The 22,868-nt window shown below is 43.4% G+C and overlaps 1 protein-coding gene and 1 long non-coding RNA gene across 3 annotated transcripts in view; one reads left to right on the top strand and one right to left on the bottom strand.

Moving 5' to 3' along the window:
• Window positions 1-19,040, top strand: part of LOC140196852 (uncharacterized) — a 28,999-nt gene extending 9,959 nt beyond the window's left edge. Inside the window, exons 3-4 of one of the 2 annotated variants that reach the window (XR_011885821.1) lie at window positions 16,797-16,843; window positions 18,577-19,040. This is a non-coding gene — a long non-coding RNA (uncharacterized lncRNA). Of the gene's footprint in view, window positions 1-16,796 lie in introns of both variants that reach the window. The other variant, XR_011885820.1, reaches the window with a different exon arrangement.
• Window positions 2,581-20,918, bottom strand: LOC140196851 (apolipoprotein L6-like). Its single transcript, XM_072256735.1, has 4 exons — window positions 20,843-20,918; window positions 20,630-20,742; window positions 17,180-17,260; window positions 2,581-6,174 (listed from the first exon to the last, which is right to left on the bottom strand). Exons 3-4 carry the CDS (start codon window positions 17,199-17,201, stop codon window positions 5,423-5,425), a joined length of 774 nt encoding a protein of 257 aa, XP_072112836.1. The 5' UTR covers window positions 17,202-17,260; window positions 20,630-20,742; window positions 20,843-20,918; the 3' UTR covers window positions 2,581-5,422.
• Between the last annotated feature and the right edge of the window lie 1,950 nt (window positions 20,919-22,868).

The raw sequence follows: 22,868 nt of genomic DNA, 5'->3' as shown, positions 1-22,868 counted from the left end.
CTTACCAATTTAAGAGCCCATGGTATTACAGAAAAGCTATTGGCTTGGTTAGAGCATTGGCTGATTGGTAGGAGGCTGGAAGTGGGAATAAAAGGATCCTTTTCTGGTTGGCTGCCAGAGACTAGTGGTGTTCTGCAGGGGTTTGTGTTGGGACTGCTTCTTTTTATGCTGTATATCAATGATTTAGATGATGGAATAGATGGCTTTGTTGTCGCTTGCAGATGATACGAAGATTGGTTGAGGGGCAGGTAGTGTTAAGGAAATAGGTAGGCTGCAGAAGGACTGAGATAATTTAGGAGACTGGGCAAGAGAGTGGTACATGACATACAATGTTGGAAAATACATGGCCGTGCACTTTGGTAGAAGAAATAAATGAGCAGACTATTTTCTAAATGGGGAGAAAATCCAAAAATCTGGGATGCAAAGGGGCTTGTGTCCTTGTGCAGAACACCCTAAAGGTTAACTTGCAGGTAGAGTTAGTGGTGAGGAAGGCAAATGCAATGTTGAGATTCTTTTCAATAGGTCTAGAATACACGAGCAAGGATGTGACGCTGAGGCTTTATAAGGCACTAGAGGGCATGCATTGAAGGTGAGAAAAGATAGGGGTAGGGATGTGGGGGGCAAGTCTTTTTTATTCAGAGGTAAATGCCTGGAATGCACTGGCTGGTATGGTGGTAGAGGCTTTTAAGAGATGTTCAAGTTGGCACATGGATGTAAGGAAGATGGAGCGATATGGACATGGTGTCGGTAGGAGGGATTGGTGTTCAGGTGTTTCCATATAACCATATATCAATTGCAGCACGGAAAAAGGCCATCTTGGCCCTTCTAGTCCATGCCGAACTCTTACTCTCACCTAGTCCCACCAACCTACATTCAGCCCATAACCCTCCATTCCTTTCCGGTCCATATAGCTATCTAACTTTAAATGACAACATTGAGCCTGCCTCAACCACATCTGCTGGAAGCTTGTTCCACACAGCTACCACTCTCTGAGTAAAGAAGTTCCCCCTCATGTTACCCCTAAACTTTTGCCCTTTAACTCTCAACTCATGTCCTCTTGTTTGAATCTCCCCCACTCTCAATGGAAAAAGCCTATGCACGTCAACTCTATCAATCCCCCTCATAATTTTAAATACCTCTATCAAGTCCCCCCTCAACCTTCTAAGCTCCAAAGAATAAAGACCCAACTTGTTCAACTTTTCTCTGTAACTTAGGAGATGAAACCCAGGTAACATTCTAGTAAATCTTCTCTGTACTCTCTTTATTTTGTTTGACATCTTTTCTATAATTTGGTGAGCAGAACTGTACACAATACTCCAAATTTGGCCTTACCAATGCCTTGTACAATTTCAACATTATATCCCAACTTCTATACTCAATGCTCTGATTTATAAAGGCCAGCTTACCAAAAGTTTTCTTCACCACCCTATCCACATGAGATTCCACCTTCAGGGAACTATGCACCATTATTCCTAGATCCCTCTGTTCTACTGCATTCTTCAATGTTCTACCATTTACCATGTATGTCCTATTTTGATTAGTCCTACCAAAATGTAGCACCTCACATTTAACAGCATTAAACCCCATCTGCCATTTTTCAGCCCACTCTTCTAATTGGCCTAAATCTCTCTGCAAGCTTTGAAAACCTACTCCACCTTCACCTATCTTAGTATCATCTGCATACTTACTAATCCAATTTACCACCCCATCATCCAGATCATTAATATATATGACAAACAGCATTGGACCCAGTACAGATCCCTAAGGCACACCACTACTCTCTGGCGTCTCCCATCCAGCCACTGCTGAATCCATTTTACTACTTCAATATTAATACCTAACCATTGAACCTTCCTAACTAATTTTCCATGTGGAACCTTGTCAAAGGCTTTACTGAAGTCCATATAGACAACATCCACCGCTTTACCCTCATCAACTTTCCTAGTAACCTCTTCAAAAAATTCAATGATTTGTAAAACATGACCTTCCATGCACAAATCCATGTTGACTGTTCCTAATCAGACCCTGTCTATCCAGATAATTATATATACCATCCCTAAGAATACTTTCCATCAATTTATCCACCACTGATGTCAAACTCACATTCCATTTGAATTCTAGCTGGTTCGGCACAACATTCTGGGCTGATTGGCCTGTTTCTGGGCTGTACTGTTCTACAGTATGTTCTATTTACATATAAATATAGATTGTTGTCGTTATCAACAAGTCATTCCCTGATAGGGTAACATTATTAATTTGACTATGAGAGAGATCAGACCGTGATCACCTTGTGCAAGGAACTTATTCCTTTAAAAAAATATTCTGCACACTCAAGTTAAGTTTTTTGTTTTATTTTAGAAGAGAATCAAGTACAGTGCAGGTAACTTATTTCACTCTCAATCAAACACAAAGCATTACAATTAGTTATGATTCATATAGAAAAACATCAGTTGAGTGAGTTAAAATAATCTAAACTGTATAGGTAAAACGAATGTACCATTAGACATATTTAATAATTTCACATAATACATCGAAAAATGAGGACTTCAATTCGATTTGAAAGAAAACTTTGTTTGGTTGACATAATGTAAGTCCTTTTCAACAAATAGAATAACTGGTTTATATTTGCAAGCTTCATGAATAATGCAAATCATTTTTAATCATGTGAAAATATTTTTTCAGTATTATGAATTTGATATTTATTCATTAGTTAAAGATTTTCATACAATAGCTTATATTCCAGCCTCTGAGCAGACGCAAGCATTATCTACATATTGAAGATTGGTTATGATATTAATATATAATTATATTCTCACCATAGGTTAAACTGCTTCCCATTGGTTCCAAAGATGGGTTTGTTATAACTGTGAATTGTAGTGAGGAAAAGACTAAAGGCTGATTTATACTTGTGCGCCAAATCGACGCCGAAGGTACAGCCTAGCCACGAACCCTACGCAGTGCCTACGCGGATCCTACGCCGTAGCCTGACGCGCACCTCTCCGAAAATGTAACTACGCGTGGCAGCAATGCAGACCGCAACAACTGTGATTGGTCCGCTTGGTAGCATCGTATTTCCTCCTACACTGCAATAGCTTCCCATTGGGCGACTGAAGGGCAGGGAAGGAGCTCAGGCTGCAATGCTTTCCATAAAGCTTCACAGACCTCCGAAATTATGGAGGACACATTTCGCTTTTATGAAAAAAGACGCTCGCTTTAAACCGGTTTACCCCGAGAAAGACTACCATGACCATAAACCCTTGCACGGGCAGGTGTGTGCGCATGCGTAACATGCGCGCATTGCAAAGCGACGCAGACACACCAACACGCAAGTATAAATGCTCACAACAGTGTAGCCCACTTGCGTAGACTACGGCGTAAACTGGGTTTTTTTTTTGGATCTCCCCCTCCCCCTCCAACTTTCAAATCCCTTACTCACTCTTCCTTCAGTTAGTCCTGACGAAGGGTCTCGGCCTGAAACGTCAACTGTACCTCTTCCTAGAGATGCTGCCTGGCCTGCTGCGTTCACCAGCAACTTTGATGTGTGTTGCACACACAAGTATACATCAGCCTTAAGAGAGGTGGGAGTGTAGTAGGGCTAACTGACATAAGGTGATGTGGGATGGAATCAAGGAGGTTATGTCAAGGACAGTCATGTTGAAGAGAATTTTGGAGGGTTCCATCAAGCAGATTTGCCTAAGTCCTCAAGCAGTTCATTGCTGCTCTTGGCTCTGATTGGCATGGCATTTTGAGTACTAGGCTAAAACATTTCCATGCATTTGAGAGATCAGCTTTATTTCTCACATGTACATCAAAACCTACAGTGAAATGTGTCATTTCCATCAACAACCAACACAGTCTGAGATCTGTTGGGGGAGCCTATAAGTGTCACTGTGCTTCAGGTGTCTACATAGCATTCCTACAACTTACTAACCCTAAACGGTACATCTTTAGAATGCATGAAAAAAAAACAGAGCAACCAGAAGAAACCCATGGGGTCACAGGTAGAATATCGAAACTCCAGCAGCAGTGGGAATGGAAGCCCCTTTGCTGATTAATGGTGCTGTAATGCAATCCGGCCAACTTCTGCTCTACCTGGTTGCACTGATAGGAACCAATAAATGTCAGGCAGTTGCTGTGCTTCCTAAACCAACTTTGACATCCGTTCTTTTAATCCCTAGTTCTCAGTTGGGCACTTTCTCTTTATATCCCTGTAGAACTGATTCTATCCCCCTGAAGAATAATGCAGTTTCCAATCCTGGAATGTCTAATATTTCCATTAATTACTTCCAAATACCAGGGCACTCTCATCTGACCTGTCCTCCTGCTTCCTGGTAAAGAAGCCAAGAACATTTGCAGGTGCCAGTTGTGTTGGGCCTCAGGGCAGCCTGTATTCCACAGACACCTCACGTCCATCAGGCACATCCTGCATTTGTGGCTTCTGTCAATGCTAATACATTGGGACCAGACCAATGGACTGAACAGAATAGAATGAGCGTTAGTCAGTGGGCCAAAAGCAGGAGAAAATAATTAACATTGAACTCAAATAGTGCAAATCAGCAGAGCAGACAAATCTTAAGTTTAAAGAAAATGATCCTGGGACAACGTATGGAGTGGAATAATAGATAATGATGTGCTGGTATCAGAAATGGTCCTTAGGAGGTTCACAAGAGTGATCCCGGAATGAGAAGGTTAAAATATGAGGGGCATTTCAAGGCTCTCTCCCTGTACTCACTGGAGTTTAGAAGGATAAGGAAGGGGGAGATCTCATTGAAACCAATTGAATATTGAAAGGCCTAGATAGAGGGGCTGTGGAGAGGAAGTCTCCGATTGTGGCGGAACTAGGACCACAGGGCACAATCTCAGAACAGAATGCTATCCCTTTAGAACAGAGATGAGGAGAAATTTCTTTAGCCAGAGGGTGGTGAACCTGTGAATTCATTGCCACAGACTCAGTGGAGGCCAAGTCATTGGGTATATTTAAAGTGGAGGTTGATAGGTTCTTGATTAGTAACTAGGGTATCTATAGTTATGAAGAGAAGGAAAGAGAATGGGATTCGGAAGGATAATAAATCAGCCACAATGAAATTGCAGAGAAGACTCAATGGGCCAATTCTACACTGATGTCTTATGGTCCTGTAAGCAGTTGTCAGGTCAATAACGAATCCGAATTTGGAAGCAAAAGTAAACATGTAGATTTTAAAGGGTGGATAGTTTACAAGAAATAAAGAATTTCTACCAATTTAGGGAGAATTAATTCATAATATCAAAGTACATTTTTATGTGTTCTCTCCATGATCACTAATCAACCAGATATTTATTCAGTCTTTAGGGATTACCTATGCTGGAATATGCAACAACACAGGAAATCCAGAAAGAACTCAACACGTCAACCAGATGTTGCCTGACCTGTTGAATTTCTTCATTATCTTCCACATCGTTCCAGAAATTTCTGCAGCTCAGTGCAGTCTTTCAACTTTGATGCAATTTTCTCATAATTGTCCAATTCTTCCTCCATACTCTCAGCTATTTTCCGGATCATCTGTGAAATTTCAGTTGCTTTTTCTCTAAGTTCATTTCTATCCTTCCATACAGAATAGATATCCCATGCTACAGTGAGACCTGCCAAAACTCCTGAAACACATTTGAATACTTTTAAGGCATTTTTAGTCACTGCTGAAGTAACTGTAGAAATATGACTGAAGCTGTTTATGATACCCTGAGTTGTGCCAACAAATACCGCATCTGGTACATTTTTTGTCTCAATTTTAATGATAGATTCAATTGCTTTGTTGAGTAGCTCTACTTTGTTCACCAGCTCTTGTTGTTCCTTGAGATATTGTTGAATAATTTCATTTACTCTTCCCTGGTTGCTTTTTTGACTGGATTTATCAAAAACACTGGCTGTAATGTTGGTGACCCCACCAACAGCGCCAGCTACCATTCCCACACCAGTAAGCACTAATGAGCCTCCCAATGTGAAAGGAGAAGCAATCAATCCTGCAATACTTAGCATTCCTCCCACTGCTCCTGTAGCAGAGCCTGCAATCTTTGCCTTGGTAGCATCTGCATGATATTTATCAATGGAATTAGCAATTAGTCGCAGTTCAGTGATGTATGCTGTTACTTGTTTTGTCCACAGGGAAATTTCTGAATGTAATCCATTCACTTTTTTGGCTGGAAAATTGCAAACAGAGTATATTGTTAGTTATTAAACACCTGAGGACACATACTAGCAAAACACATATGGTGCACAAATAGAAATGAAACTGTTATTTCACATAGAAACATAGAAAATAGGTGCAGGAGTAGGTCATTCGGCCCTTCGAGCCTGCACCGCCATTCAGTATGATCAGGCTGATCATCCAACTCAGAACCCTGTACCTGCCTTCTCTCCATACCGCCTGACCCTTTAGCCACAGGGGACATATCTAACTCCCTCTTAAATATAGCCAGTGAACTGGCCTCAACTGTTTCCTGTGGCAGAGAATTCCACAGATTCACCACTCTCTGTGTGAAGAAGTTTTTCCTCATCTTGGTCCTAAAAGGCTTCCCCTTTATCCTCAAACTGTGACCCCTCGTTCTGGACTTCCCCAACACTGGGAACAATCTTCCAACATCTAGCCTGTCCAATCCCCTTAGAATTTTATACGTTTCAATAAGATCCCCACTCAATCTTCTAAATTCCAGAGAATATAAGCCTACTCGATCCAGTCTTTCATCATATGAAAGTACTGCCATCCCAGAAATCAATCTGGTGAACCTTCTTTGTACTCCCTCTATGGCAAGAATGTCTTTCCTCAGATTAGGGGACCAAAACGGCACACAATACTCCAGGTGTGGTCTCACCAAGGCCTTGTACAACTGCAGTAGTACCTCCCTGCTCCTGTACTCGAATCCTCTTGCTATGAACGCCAGCATACCATTCGCCTTTTCCTTTCTTCCTTTTTTTTAATTTATTTTTATTGAAGGAATGACACAATACAGAATATATAATGGATTACATTTTCCTCCATTTTGCTTTAGTATCGTACCCCCAAAACAACCCTCCCCGAACATATCATGGCAGCTAATATATTTACAACACAACTCACAAATACAAGTACGGACATTTCACAGCCATACCCCACACTATTTCAAGACGACAGCTCACACACATCTGCAACATGTCAGGCAATCCAAAATACACTCATATTTACAATTCATCAACCACCCTGTGAGGTAAATTATAAGCGTGTTAAATGGGAGGCAACTTCCCAAGTACAATCAAGTGCCCTCAACTAGTAGGTAATTCCTTAAGACTCCCAAAATATGATAAGAAAGGTCCCCATTTCGAATAGAACTTTTTCACAGACCCCCTCAAAGTGAATTTAATCTTTTCTAATTTCAGAAAAAACATTACATCTTCTAACCAAGCAGCAGCAGCTGGGGGAGTGGCAGATTTCCAAACCAGCAAAATTCTCCTACGGGCCAATAGCGATGTAAATGCAATGATATCCAACTGGCTTGCATTTAAACCCAAATCATCATCTGCCACACCAAATACAGCTATAAGCGGGCAAGGTCTCAGCGTCACCCCCAAAATCTCACTGATAATTTTAAAAATCAGTGCCCAATAGTCATCAAGCCGAGGGCATGACCAAAATGCATGTATTAAACCAGCTGGAGAGAAGGAACACCTGTCACTGTCAGCGTCTGTCCCAGGGTATATGTCTGCAAGTCTGGCTTTACTTAAATGTACCCTGTGTAAAACCTTAAATTGTATGAGCCCCAGTCTAGCACATGATGATGAGAAATGAACCCTATTTAATACTTTTGCCCAATATTCCTCCGCCAGATCCATACCGAGGTCATCCTCCCACCTACTCTTAGTTTTGTTTAGATCTTGAACTCCCAAAGACATCAGCTGAGAGTATAGCTCAGAGATCAGCCCCTTATTGTTAAAGCTAAGAGTGAGTTTTTCCCACAACATAGCAGGTGGTAGAACAGGAAAAGAGGGAAAATTTTCCTTGACCAAGTGGCGAATCTGCAGGTATTTAAAAAAAAAAGATGATGCGGAAGGCCATACTTACTGCACAGGTTATCAAAACTATCAAATATGTTATCAGTATACAAATCCTTAATGCGCGTAAGACCGTTCAAACCCCATTGTTTGAAAGCTGAATCGAATGTGGAGGGAGGAAATAAATGGTTTTTATGAATGGGGCCCAAAACTGAAGCTGATATGAACTTATAGTGGCAGCGAAATTGATTAAAAATTTTGAGGGTGGAGACCACGACCGGGTTAGATGTGAAATGAGAGGATTTCAATGGTAAGGAAGAATACACCAAAGCTGGGAGAGACGAGGAGTGGCAAGACCGTGACTCAAGCAGGCACCAGATTATATCTGGCCGGTGAAGCCAAAATAATACTTTTTGAATATTTGATGCCCAGTAATAATGAATAAAACTGGGAAGACCCATTCCACCTACGTCACGACCTCTTTGGAGAGTGTGTTTATTAACCCTTGGGACCTTATTTTCCCAAATAAAGGAGGTTATAGCTTGGTCGACTGATTTAAAAAATAACTTAGATAAGAAAACTGGCAAACATTGAAACAAATAGAGAAATCGAGGAAGTATAGTCATTTTCACTGACTGAATTCTCCCAGCTATAGTAAGGGGTAAACTACACCATCTCTCGAAATCAGCTTTCATTTGGCTAACCCGAGGCCTGTAGTTAGCTTCAAACAGAGATGTAAAAGAGCGAGTAATATGTATTCCTAGGTATACAAAACCATCTTGAGATAAAGGAAAAGGCAAGGATTCCTGTCGGATTTGTAGGGCCAAGTTATTAACGGGAAAGCATTTGCTTTTTTGAAAGTTCAGTTTATAGCCAGAGAAGGCTCTAAATTGACCTAATAATGACACAATAGCAGGACTACTACCTACAGGGTCGCTAACATAAAGTAAGAGGTCATCAGCATATAGGGAAACACGGTGTTCCATGTCCCTCTTCTAACACCTTGAAATAATGTAGTTCCATTCACCTTTTTCACCGCCTGCTGTACCTGCATGCCCACTTTCAATGACTGGTGTACAATGACACTCAGGTCTCATTACACCTCCCCTTTTCCTATGCGGTCACCATTCAAATAATGACCAGTTTTCCTGTTTTTGCCACCAAAGTGGATAACCTCACATTTATCCACATTAAATTGCATCTGCCATGAATTTGCCCACTCACCTAACCTATCCAAGTCACCCTGCATCCTCTTAGCATCCTCCTCTGCAGCCCAGCTTCGTGTCATCCGCAGACTTGGAGATGCTGCATTTAATTCCCTCGTCTAAGTCATTTGTATATATTGTAAACAACTGGGGTCCCAGCACTGAGCCTTGCGGTACCCCACTAGTCACTGCCTGCCATTCTGAAAAGGTCCTGTTTATTCCCACTCTTTGCTTCCTGTCTGCCAACCAATTTTCTATCCACATCAATACCTTTCCCCCAATACCGTGTGCTTTAAGTTTGCACACTAATCTCCCGTGTGGGACCTTGTCGAAAGCCTTTTGAAAATCCAGATATACCACATCCACTGGTTCTTCCCTATCCACTCTACTAGTTACATCCTCAAAAAGTTCTATGAGATTCGTCAGACATGATTTTCCTTTCACAAACCCCTGCTGACTTTGTCCAATGATTTCACCGCTTTCCAAATGTGCTGTTATCACATCTTTGATAACTGACTCTAGCATTTTCCCCACCACCAATGTTAGGCTAACCGGTCTATAATTCCCCGGTTTCTGTCTCCCTCCTTTTTTAAAAAGTGGGGTTACATTAGCCAGCCTCCAATCCTCAGGAACTAATCCAGAATCTAAAGAGTTTTGAAAAATTATCACTAATGTATCCACTATTTCTTGGGCTACTTCCTTAAGCACTCTGGGATGCAGACCATCTGGCCCTGGGGATTTATCTGCCTTTAATCCCTTCAATTTACCTAACACCACTTACCTACCAACATGCATTTCTCTCAGTTCCTCCATCTCACCAGACCCTCGGTCCCCTACTATTTCTGGAAGATTATTTATGTGAAGACAGAACCAAAGTAGTTATTCAATTGGTCTGCCATGTCCTTGTTCCCCTGTTTCTGACTGTAAGGGACCGACATTTGTCTTAACCAATCTTTTTCTTTTCACATATCTATAAAAGTTTTACAGTCAGTTTTTATGTTTCCTGCCAGCTTTCTCTCATAATCTTTTTTCCCTTTCCTAATTAAACCCTTTGTCCTCCTCTGCTGGACTCTGAATTTCTCTCAGTCCTCAGGTGTGCCACTTTTTCTGGCTAATTTGTATGTTTCTTCTGTGGAATTGATACCATCCCTAATTTCGGTTGTCAGCCAAGAGTGCTCTACCTTCCCTGGTTTATTCCTTTGCCAAACTGGGATGAACAATTGTTGTAGTTCATCCATTCGATCTTTAAATGCTTGCCATTGCATATCCACCGTCAACCCTTTAAGTATCATTTGCCAGTCTATCTTAGCTAATTCACGTCTCATACCTTCAAAGTTACCCTTCTTTAAGTTCAGAACCTTTGTTTCTGAATTAACTATATCACTCTCCATCTTAATGAAGAATTCCACCATATTATGGTCACTTGTACCCAAGGGGCCTCGCACGACAAGATTGCTAACTAACCCTTCCTCATTGCTCAATACCCAGTCTAGAATGGCCTGCTCTCTAGTTGGTTCCTCGACATGTTGGTTCAGAAAACCATCCCGCATACATTCCAAGAAATCCTCTTCCTCAGCACCCTTACCAATTTGGTTCACCCAATCTATATGTAGACTGAAGTCACCCATTATAACTGCTGTTCCTTTATTGCACGCATTTCTAATTTCTTGTTTAATGCCATCCCCAACCTCACTACTACTGTTAGGTGGCCTGTACACAACTCCCACCAGCGTTTTCTGCCCCTTAGTGTTATGCAGCTCTACCCATATCGATTCCACATCCTCCCGGCTAATGTCCTTCCTTTCTATTGCGTTAATCTCCTCTCTAACCAGCAATGCCACCCCACCTCCTTTTCTTTCATGTCTATCCCTCCTGAATATTGAATATTCCTGAATGTTGAGCTCCCATTCTTGGTCACCCTGGAGCCATGTCTCTGTGATCCCAACTATATCATATTCATTAATAACTATCTGCACATTCAATTCATCCACCTTGTTACGAATGCTCCTTGCATTGACACACAAAGCGTTCAGGCTTGCTTTTACAACACTCTTAGCCCTTATACAATTATGTTGAAAAGTGGCCCTTTTTGGTTTTTGCCCTGGATTTGCCAGCCTGCCACTTTTACTTTTCGCCTTACCACTTTTTGCTTCTACCCTCATTTTACACCCCTCTGTCTCTCTGCACTTGTTCCCATCCCCCTGCCACATTAGTTTAAATCCTCCTGAACAACAGTAGCAAACGCTCCCCCTAGGACATTGGTTCCAGTCCAGCCCAGGTGCAGACCGTCCTGTTTGTACCGGTCCCACCTCCTCCAGAACTGGTTCCAATGCCCCAGAAATTTGCATCCCTCCCACTTGCACCATTTTTCAAACCACGTATTCATCGGAAATATCCTCCTATTTCTACCCTGACTAGCATGTGGCACTGGTAGTAATCCAGAGATTGTTACCTTTGTGGTCCTACTTTTTAGTTTATCTCCTAACTCCCTAAATTCACCTTGTAGGACCTCATCCTGTTTTTTACCTATATCGTTGGTACCTATGTGCACTATGACCACTGGCTGTTCACCCTCCCACTCCAGAATGTCCTGCAGCCGCTCAGAGACATCCTTGACCCTTGCACCAGGGAGGCAACGTACTCTCCTGGAGTCTCGTTTGCGGCCTCAGAAACGCCTATTCCCCTTACAATCGAATCCCCTATCATTACAGCTCTCCCACACCTTTTCCTTCCCTCCTGTGCCGCAGAGCCATCCATGGTGCCATGAACTCAGTTGCTGCTGCCTTCCCCTGATGAGACATCTCCCCCAAAAGAATCCAAAACAGTATATCTGTTTAGGAGGGAGATGACCTCAGGGGACACCTGCACTACCTGCCTACTGCTACGCTGTCTAGTGACCACCCATTCCCTTTCTGCCTGTGTAGCCTTTACCTGCGGTGTGGCCAACTCACTGAATGTGCTATTCACAACTTTCTCAGCATCGCGGATGCTCCAGTATGAATCCAGTCGCAGCTCCAGCTGCTCAATGCAGTCTGCCAGAAGCTGCAGCTGGACACATTTCCTGCACACATAGTCGTCAGGGACACTGGAAGTATCCCTGATTTCCCACTTGCTGCAGGAGGAACAAATGACGGGGCCGATCTCAGCTGTCATGACCTACCCAATACGCTACAGCCTCGCCACCTTCCTTGCTTCAAATTAAATACTGCTGCAGACCGTTCTCCTTTTAAAGGAACTTAACCGGCCTTACCTCACTTGGAGTGAAACTCGTCCTCAGCCTCTGCTCGCCGAAACCTCTTGAGACAAAGCCTTCCTACTCTGTCTCCCTCTACTACTCCATCGCCCACTACAACATCACCCACTCCGTCAAACTGCTCCCTTTTAAATACTCCCGCTGCCTCACGGGCCAACTTACACGTGCTTGCGCAGTCCTGCCCTGCCACATCATTCCAAGTTGCAGTGAACGGGAAGTGGCCCAGAATGGAGGTGGATTCCAAGCACACCAAAACTTCAGTAGTTAATAGGACATGAATATATAGCACAGTAACCGGACAATCAGCCCCATTCCCCCACCTTGACCCCATATCCACGTCAAACATTAAGTACCTGAGGGCGAATTCTGATAAAGGGTCTCAACCCAAAGTTTGAACTGTTTATTCCTCTCTATAGAAACATAGAAAACCTACAGCACAATACAGGCCTTTTGTCTCACAAAGTTGTCTCAAACATGTCCTTACCTTAGAAATTACCTAGGGTTACCCATTGCCCTCTATTTTTCTGAGCTCCATATAACTGTCCAGGAGTCTCTTAAAAGACCCTATCGTATCTGCCTCCACCAATGTCACCAGCAGCCCATTCCACGCACTCACCACTCTCTGCGTAAAAAACTTACCCCTGACATCTCCTCTGTACCTTCTTCCAAGCACCTTAAAACAGTGCCCTCTCATGCTAGCCATTCCAGCTCTGGGAAAAAGCCTCTGACTATCCACACAATCAATGCCTCTCATCACCTTATACACCTCTATCAGGTCACCTCTCATCCTCCGTCGCTCCAAGGAGAAAAAGCCAAGTTCACTCAACCTACTCTCGTAAGGCATGCTCCCCAATCCAGGCAACATCCTTGTAAATCTCCTCTGCACCCTTTCTATGGTTTCCACATCCTTCCTGGTTGGTGAGGCAACCAGAACTGAGCACAGTACTCCAAGTGGGGTCTTACCAGGGTTCTATATAGATGCAACATTACCTCTTGGCTCCTAAACACAATCCCACAATCGATGAAGGCCAATGCACCGCATGCTTTGTTAACCACGGAGTCAACCTGCGTAGCAGCTTCGAGTGTCCTATGGACTCGGACCCTAAGATCTCTCTGATCCTCCACACTGCCAAGAGTCTTAGCATTAATACTATATTCTGCCATCATATTTGACCTACCAAAATGAACCACCTCAGGCTTATCTGGGTTGAACTCCATCTGCCACTTCTCAGCCCAGTTTTGCATCCTATCGAAGTCGCGCTGTAACCTCTGACAGCCCTCCACAGTATCCACAACACCCCCAAACTTAGTGTCATTAGCAAATTTACTAACCCATCCCTCCACTTCTTCATCCAGGTCATTTATAAAAATCACGAAGAGTAGGAGTTCCAGAAGGGGTTACCTGAGGCACACCATTGGTGATCGACCTCCATGCAGAATATGACCTGTCTACAAATACTCTTTGCCTTCTGTGAGCAAGCTAGTTCTGGATCCACAAAGCAATGTCCCCTTGGATCCCATGCCTCCTTACTTTCTCAATAAGCCTTGCATGGGGTACCTTGTCAAATGCCTTGTTGAAATCCATATACACTACATCTCTGCTTTACCTTCATCAATGTGTTTAGTCACATCCTCAAAAAATTCAGTCAGGCTTGTAAGGCACGACCTGCCCTTGACAAAGCCATGCTGACTATTCCTAATCATATTATGCCTCCCCAAATGTTCATAAATCCTGCCTCTCAGGATATTCTCCATCAACTTACCAACCACTGACTGAAGTAAGACTCACTGGTCTATAATTTCCTGGGCACTCTCTACTCCCTTTCTTGAATAATGGAACAACATAGAAAAAAATACCGGAGTTGGCAAATTATTGATATTCGTGCAGACTAGAGAGAAATATGAGATGTTACTCCTTCAGTCTGAAGGTGGCCTCATTATGGCTAAATAGGACATGGACTGCTATGTCAGATTGGGAATGAGGACTGGAGTTAAAATGGTTAGCCTTCAGGAAATCCCACTTGTTGCAGATGGAGTGGAGGTACTCAACAAAGTGGTCCCCCAGTTTACGTCAGGTCTTACCATTATGGAGGAGGCCACATCGGGAGGACTGAATAGAGTAGACAACCTTAACATGTTCACAGTTGAAGTGTTGCATTAACTGGAAGGACTGTTTGGGGCACTAAATAGAGGTGAAGGAAGAGGTGAATGGGTAGGTGCAGCATTTCTGTATTTCTTACAGGTCTGTGTGCCAGGATGGATTGGTGGGAGGAACAAATAGACAAGGGAATCATGGAGGGAGTAATCTCTGCAGCAAGCAGGGAGTGGGAAGGAGGTAAAGATGCATTTGGTGGTAGGATCCTGTTGAAGACAGTGCAAGTTGTGGAGAAGGATGTGCTAGCTGCGAAGGCTCGTGGTTGGTGAAGACAGGAGGAACTCTATCACTGTTAAGGCAGTGGGAAGATTGTGTGAGCGCAGATGTCCAGGAAATGGAGAAGATGCAGGAGAGGACAGCATCAATGTGAAGAAAGAGAACCCCTGTTCTTTGAAAAAGGAGGATATCTCTGATATTCAGGAAAGTAAAGCCACATCCTGGGAACAGATGCAGTGGAGTAAGTTTGTCTTCAGAGATGGAGATAATGAGATCGAGGAAGAGGAGAGAGGTGTGAGAAATGGACCAAGTAAATTTAAGAGCAGGGTTGAAGTTGGAAGTTGATGAAATTGACAAGCTCAGCATGGATGCATGAAGCAGCACCAGTGCAGTTATTATTGTAGCAGAGGAAGAGTTGGGAGCATTACTGGGGAATGCTTGGAACATGGATTGTTACATGTGTACAGTGAAAGGCAGGCGTTGCTGGGGCCCATGCGGGTACCCATGGTTACCACTTCAGTTGGGAGTAAGTGGGAGGAACTGAAGAAGAAATTGTTGAGGGTGAGAACCAGTTCTGCCAAACAGAGGAGTGTGGTGGTAGAGTGGAACTGATAGAGCTTTTGTCAAGAAAAAAGTGGAGAGCTTTAATGCCTTCTTGATAGGGGATAGAGTTGTATAAGGAATGGACATCCATGGAGATAAATGAGGCGGTCTGGGCCAGGGAAGTAAAAGTTGTTGAAGAGATTGAGATCACGTGAAGTGTCAAGGATGTAGTTGGAAAGGGACTGAACCAAGGGGGATAGAACAGTGTTGAGGTAAATGAACATAAGTTCTGTGGGACTGGAACAAGCAGAGACAATGGGCCTGGCTGAACAGTCAGGTTTATGGATCTCGGGTAGGAGGTAGAAACAAGCAGTGCAGGGTAAGAGAACTATAAGCTTGGAGGCAGTGGTTGGGAGATTTCCAGAGTGGATGAGGTCAATGATCTGAGACAGTTTTCTGATGGTGGGGTCCTCCTCCTTGAGAAAAGTAGAGGTCAGTTCACCATGCTATAGCAGCACTCCCTTTGTCTGTGGGCTTGATTGTAAGGTTGGGATTTGTGCAAATAGAGCAGAGGACAGTGTGTTCAGAGGGGGTAAAGTTCGAGGAGGAGAGCGGAGTGCTGAAGTCAAAGCAGTTCATGTCTCATCAGCCATTAGAGATGTAAGGACCCAAGGCAGCCAGGGAAACAGAGCGGGGTATCCAAGAAGAGGAAGAGAATTGGAGAAGGGGTCATCGATGAGGGGTGGGGAATTCTTGCCAAAGAGTGGGCTCAGAGACAGAGACAACAGAAGAAATGCTCGGCATCCTGGCAGGTGCAGAACTCACTGGGGTCCGGGTAAAGTGGAACAAAGGTAAGGGCCTTATCAAGTATAGAACTTTACACCTCAGAGAAGGGAACGTTCAGATGGAATGGTGAAGACTTGGCAGGGATTACAGCTGGAATCAGAGGGGGGAGGAGAGTTTCTGACATCAGAGGAGGGGAGGGTTGGGGTATTCAAAATGAGCAATATTCCACCCTGTACCTGAAATGAAGGCTGATGATGTTGCATCAAGATCTTATTGCTCTTGTATTCTATGTTCTGGCTAAGGAAGCCATATAACCCACATGTTTTCTTCACTACTCTATCAACCTGTCCTGCTACTTTCTGAGATACGTGCATCTGTATTGTTAATTTTTTTTTAAATCAAAGTTACAATAGACCACACCAGGAAATTAAATCTCTGGAACTCGTTGCCACAGACATATTGGTTTGGACCCATCATCAAGGCTGGAAGGGAAGGAGGAAGATGGGGGAGGGGTAAATAACTGCTCCTGAAACTGTTGGTGTGGCATTTGCACAGATTGTCATTGTTTGCACATTAGCTATTTGCTTGTCTTGTCATCTGCGTTTTTTCATTAATTCTAATGTTTCTTTTTCCTTACAGTGTATGCCCACAAGAAAATGGAATTTCATGGTTGTATATGATGACATGTATGTATGTCCTTTGACAATAAAGTTACTTTGAACTTTGATGAATGCTGCTTTCTTGTGGCAGTGCTCCTTGTAGATGTGCTCAATGTTTGGGAGGACTTTTCCTGTGATGCTCTGCAAGACAAGCTTTTCACCTGGTAATACGTGACAACAATAAACCAATACTCCATACTCTAATGAAGTTGGAGGTCATGTGAAGATTACTGTGTCGGTTGACTCTGAATAATCTGCATGTTAATAAACACACTGTGCAGCAAAGACCAAATATGGTTGAATACTGAATTCACATACTGCTGAAAGTGGAGCATATTTAAATTGAAATATAAAAATGCTTACCTAATTCTTGATGGAATCCCATGTTTTCACGAAAGTAGGGCTCCAATTTGGACACAAATGTCTTCAACAATTTTCCCTAATCTTCAAAAAATATAATATTAAAAAGGTTTCAAGTTGCAAGTATCCACAAAATTTCAAAATCAGATTCAGAATCAGGTTTAATATTACTGGCATATGTGATGAAATTTGTTGTTCTGTGGCAGCAATACATTGCAATACATAATAAAAAATGTGAATTATAGTAGGTGCATATATAAAACAGTTAGATTAAATAAGTCGTGCAAAAAATTGGCGAGGTTGTGTCATGGGTTTTATGTCCATGCAGAAATTGATGGTGGAGGGGAAGAAGCTGTTCCTGAATCATTGAGTTGTGACTTCAGGCTCCTGCACACTCCTTCCTGATGAGGTACACTGAGAAGAGGGCATGGCCTGGGTGGTGGGGGTTCTTAATGTTGTACAGTGCCTTTTTGAGTCAGCGCTGCTTGAAGATGTCCTGGATGCTACAGAGGCCAGTACCCATGACGGAGCTGACTGATATGTTTCCTGTCCTGCTGAAGGGTCCCAGACCATAAGGTTGGCTGTTTATTTCCCTCCATTTATTTCATCTGAATTGCTGAGTTCCTCTAGCATTTTGTGTAAAATGAGAGGGTTATGTGGAAATGAAATGCAGATAATGTGATAATGCTACTGAGACAGTCTGGGGAAATATATCTTATTGTAATTCAAAGTACTTTTTGTGTATTGCCACAAAACTACAAATTTCACAGCACAAATGAGGCCCTCTGTTGGTGGTGGCCAACCATGGATATTGCAACCGAGATTTCTACATGATATGTGCGCAAACCAGGGAAGTAAGATTTGGAGACCAAGCTGTTGCCCATGCAGGCGTTGTCAGTCAGTGTTGAACTCAATATAGGCCTGCCTTAGAGAATCCAGCTCCCTCAAGGTTTACTCCTGAAGCCTTCCCCATCAGTGGGTATAGCCACAAGGCAGTGGAGGCTTGAGATCAGAGTTTTCCTTCTCCTAGATGACCTGTGAACTACGGCCGTTCAGCACCATCTGCCCGAAGTGACTGGTTTTAAGATGCCAGCAACCCATCTTTGTACTTTCTCTTGTCTGCAGAAACAGCTACACTGGCCTGAGTAGCTATGCACCATGTTAAGGCCAGGAACAGGACTTGGGTGTCAGAGACTATTTGAGATGGATGCCATAGCGAACATTTAATAGGTAGTGGGAGCATATCCCCACCAGCTCCCCCCACAATGATAACCTTAAGGAACCAAGGTTGCATAAGGAATATATATCAATGATAATAAACCTGTTTCTGTTTCTGAAATCTGAGAAGCACTAACTGTTCCATTTCCAAAGATGTAGCGTGATTTCTGTTCATGTTTTAGGACTCTGGAGAACAGGGAGTACCAACGTCATAGAGCATCCACTGAGCATCGCTCCATAGCAGACACTAACAGGATCAACAAACTCATTCGTAAGGCCAGTGATGTTGTGGGGATGGAACTGGACTCTCTCGTGGTGTCTGAAAAGAGGATTCTGTCTAAGTTGCATGCCATCTTGGTCAATGTCTCCCATCCACTACATAATGTACTGGGTGGGCACAGGAGTACATTCAGCCAGAGACTCATTCCACCAAGATGCAGCACAGAGTGTCATAGGAAGTCATTCCTGCCTGTGGCCATCAAACTTTACAACTCCTCCCTTGGAGGGTCAGACACCCCGAGCCGACAGGCTGGTCCTGGACTTATTTCGTAATTTACTGGCATAATTTACATATTACTATTTAACTGTTTATGTTCTATTACTATTTATTATTTATGGTGCAACTGTAACGAAAACCAATTTCCCCAGGATCAATAAAGTATGACTATGACTATACCAGTGGGGTCTCCTCATCACAGGTCCTGTCTCCATACTCACAACTTCTCAGTCAGTGGCATCAAATAAACAGTGCTGATTGCTAATTGAATTATCAGAGACTTAAGAAGGGTGGGAGGCAGCAGAAAGGAAACTATAGACCTGTTAGCCTCACATCAGTGGTTGGGAAGTTGTTGGAATCGATTGTTAGGAATGAGATTACTGAGTACTTGGAGGCACATGACAAGATAGGCCAAATCCAGCATGGTTTCCTGAAAGGAAAATCCTGCCTGACAAACCACCTGCAATTCTTTGAGGAAATTACAAGCAGGGTAGTCAAAGGAGATGCAGTAGACGTGGTGAACTTGGATTTTCAGAAGGCCTTTGACAAGGTGCCGTACATGAGGCTGCTTAGCAAGATAAGAGCCCATGGAATTACAGGGAAGTTACTAGCATGGGTGGAGCATTGATGGTTGGCAGAAAACAGAGAGTGGGAATAAAAGGATCCTAATCTGGCCAGCTGCCGGTTACCAGTGGAGTTCCACAGGGTCGTTGTTGGGACCGCTGCTTTTTACGATGTATGTCAATGATTTGGACTATGGTTTTAATGGATTTGTGGCTAAATTTACCAATGATACAAAGATAGGTGGAGGAGTGGGTGGTGTTGAGGAAACAGAGAGACTTAGATAGTTTAGGGGAATGGGCAAAGATGTGGCAAATGAAATACAATGTTGGAAAGTGTATGGTCATACACTTTAGAGGGAGAAATAAACAGGCAGACTATTATCTAGTTGGGGAGAGAATTCAAAATGCAGAGATGCAAAGGGACTTGGGAGTCCTTGTGCAAGACACCCTAAAGGTTAACCTCCAGGTTGAGTCAGTTGTGAAGAAGGTGAATGCAATGTTGGCATTCATTTCTAGAGGTATAGAATATAATAGCAGGGATGTGATGTTGAGGCTCCATAAGACACTCGTGAGAGCACACTTGGAGTACTGTGTGCAGTTTTGGGCCCCATATTTTAGAAAGGATATACTGACATTGGAGAGGGTTCAGAGAAGATTCACGAGAATGATTCCAGGAATGAAAGGGTTACTGTATAAGGAATATCTGGCAGCTCTTGGGCTGTATTCCCTGGAGTTCAGGAGAATGAGGGAGGATCTCATAGAAACATTCCGAATGTTAAAAGGCCTGAACAGATTAGACATAGCAAAGTTATTTCCCATGGTAGGGGATTCTAGGACAAGAGAGCATGACTTCAGGATTGAAGGACATCCATAAGCGGCTGTGAAGGCCAAGTCATTGGGTGTATTTTGGCAGAGTTAGATAGGTTCTTGATTAACCAAGGCATCAAAGAGTATGGGGTGAAGACAGGGGTGTGGGGACGACTGGAAGAATTGGATCAGCCCCCGATTGAATGGAGGAGCAGACTCGATGGGCTGAATAGCCTACTTCTGCTCCTATATGGTCTTATGGACTTTTGTAAACCACCAGCTTCTGGTGACCACTGATAATCAAAAGTAAGCAGATGAGGAAAGATAAAAGAAAAATGAAGAGAAAAAGTAAATCACACTTTTACTCACCAAAGCCTTCACCCTGTGATCAATGCAGACTGTCCCATATGGAACTGAGCCTTAGCAGAAACAATAAACTAATTTACTGCGACTGTGGTCGGCTGGTCTCAACGATCCAGTTTCTGGTGGTTAAAGGAAATGTAAATTGCAGGTTAAATGGATAAAACTTCTCCAATTCTATCTGATGACTTTAGTTCAGCATCAAATAGAAATAAAACTGACCTTAACCATGGTAACAAGGCCAACTGTGTTAGAAGACAATGAGGACTCAATTATATAGTCTTCTATCAGATGACTCAGTTAGCCAATCATACGATATTGTAAGCTGAGAGCTTGCTACAAGGAAATAAAATATTGAAAAATACTGACATTTGCAGTAAAAACAAATAACGTCAATGACCAAAACATCACTTCTATTTTTAATCATATATAGGAGCCAATAACATCAAAAATGTAGACAAACAAGGAAGACTCACTACTGGAGAGATGGAACTGAAAGAATGTTCCAATAAACAAACTTGGAGCCCAAGGACATTTTATCTTACTGGACATATGTTGTTATAGGTTTGAAGAAATTATTTAAATTACCAATGGAAATTGTGTGGTTTCAATTCAGGTAAGTTATTGAAATATAAATCTGTAATGAAAAGATACTGTTGGCATAGTGTCCATGAAAACACCAAACTGGTGTAAGACAATAAATTTAGAAACTTCTATCAGAGGGTGAGGTGGAAGGTGAGGTCTCACTGGCAAGGATTTGAGGCTTGGGCTTTGATGTCCAGGCTACTGAACAACCTTCAGGCCTGATGTTCAGTTTTGACCCCAGACAAGCTGATGATAGGACCCCAAACTCTGGGCTTGTGACTGACTGTTCCTTGTGCCTCTCCATGCCATATTTACATCACATATTAGATATGAATATGGCACAATACAGATCGCTGAAGAAGTTGCTGACCCAGGCACCGGTGCTGGCTTTTGCGGACCCCCGGTTACCCTACGTACTACACACCGATGCCAGCTGAGAGGGAATAGAGGCCATCTTGTATCAAGATCAGGGGGCCGGGTTGAGACCTGTAGTGTTTGTCAGCCGCAGTTTGTCGCCCTCCAAGAGGAACTATACCACCCACAAGTTGGAGTTCCTGACATTGAAATGGGCGGTGGTGGATAAACTGAGTGACTATCTCTACGGGGCCAAGTTTGAGGTGAGGACGGACAACAACCTGCTTACTTATATCCTGACCTCTACGAAACTGGATGCTACGGACCATCGGTGGTTGGCGGCCTTGTCGTCATATGATTTCAGCCTGAAGTACCGGCCGGGGAGCCGGAACTTCGATGTGGATGCTTTGTCCCGACAGGCACATGAGGAACTGGAGCGGGACCAGGAGTGGGAGAGCGTTCCTGCCTCTAGGATGAAAGCCATGTGTCAGCTTGCAATCACTGTGAAGGCTGAGGAAAAGGAGATGCCGTATCGTACAGTGGACCCACTGGGGACTTCTGACGACACCCTACCCCTGGTTTACTGTGACCTGACTGCTCTGAAGACCAACCAGCTGCTGGAATTGAGTCTGGGGTTAGTGGCAGCTGCTCAGCGAGATGACCAGGCCATTGGCACCGTTTGGGACGCGGTGGAAAAGGGGGATATGGCGTGGGAGGAGAAAATGAAACACGCTTTGGTGCCTCCATTACTGAGGGAATGGCCCCGGTTGAAGTTGAGGAAACAAATTTTATACTGGGTCACATCGCCCCCCGACCGACCATAGTGTTGGCAGTTGGTCCTGCCTGAGAAGTATCGGAAGATTGCATTGAATTCACTGCATGATGAGTGTGGTCATTTGGGGGTGGAGAAGACCTGTGGATTGCTCAAAGACAGGTTTTACTGGCCCAGAATGAAGTTGGACGTTGAAGAGTACAGCAAGTCGTGCATTCGCTGCATACGCCGGAAGTTACTGCCTGTGCAGGCCGCTCCTCTGTCACACCTGCAGAGTGCAGGGCCCCTGGACTTGGTGTGTATGGATTTTCTGTCCATAGAACCCGATGCCAGCAACACGGCGAATGTCTTAGTCATCACGGACCACTACACTAGATATGCTCAGGTTTTTCCGACCAAGGACCAGAGGGCGACTACAGTGGCAAAAGTGTTATGGCGGAAGTATTTTGTGTATTATGGCCTTCCCCAGTGGATACATAGTGATCAGGGACGGGACTTTGAGAGTAAGCTCATCTATGAGTTACTGGGCATGCTGGG

Source organism: Mobula birostris, chromosome 4, assembly GCF_030028105.1.
Source record: "Mobula birostris isolate sMobBir1 chromosome 4, sMobBir1.hap1, whole genome shotgun sequence".
In the NCBI taxonomy this organism is placed as follows: domain Eukaryota; kingdom Metazoa; phylum Chordata; class Chondrichthyes; order Myliobatiformes; family Myliobatidae; genus Mobula; species Mobula birostris.
This window is presented reverse-complemented; position numbering and strand designations above follow the sequence as displayed.

Coding starts and splice junctions, on each gene's coding strand:
- LOC140196851 (XM_072256735.1), bottom strand. CDS start 17,201: ATGGGATTCCATCAAGAATTAG. Junction 6,175..17,179: donor GGGATTCCATCAAGAATTAG/GTAAGCATTTTT, acceptor GCAATTTTCCAG/CCAAAAAAGTGAATGGATTA.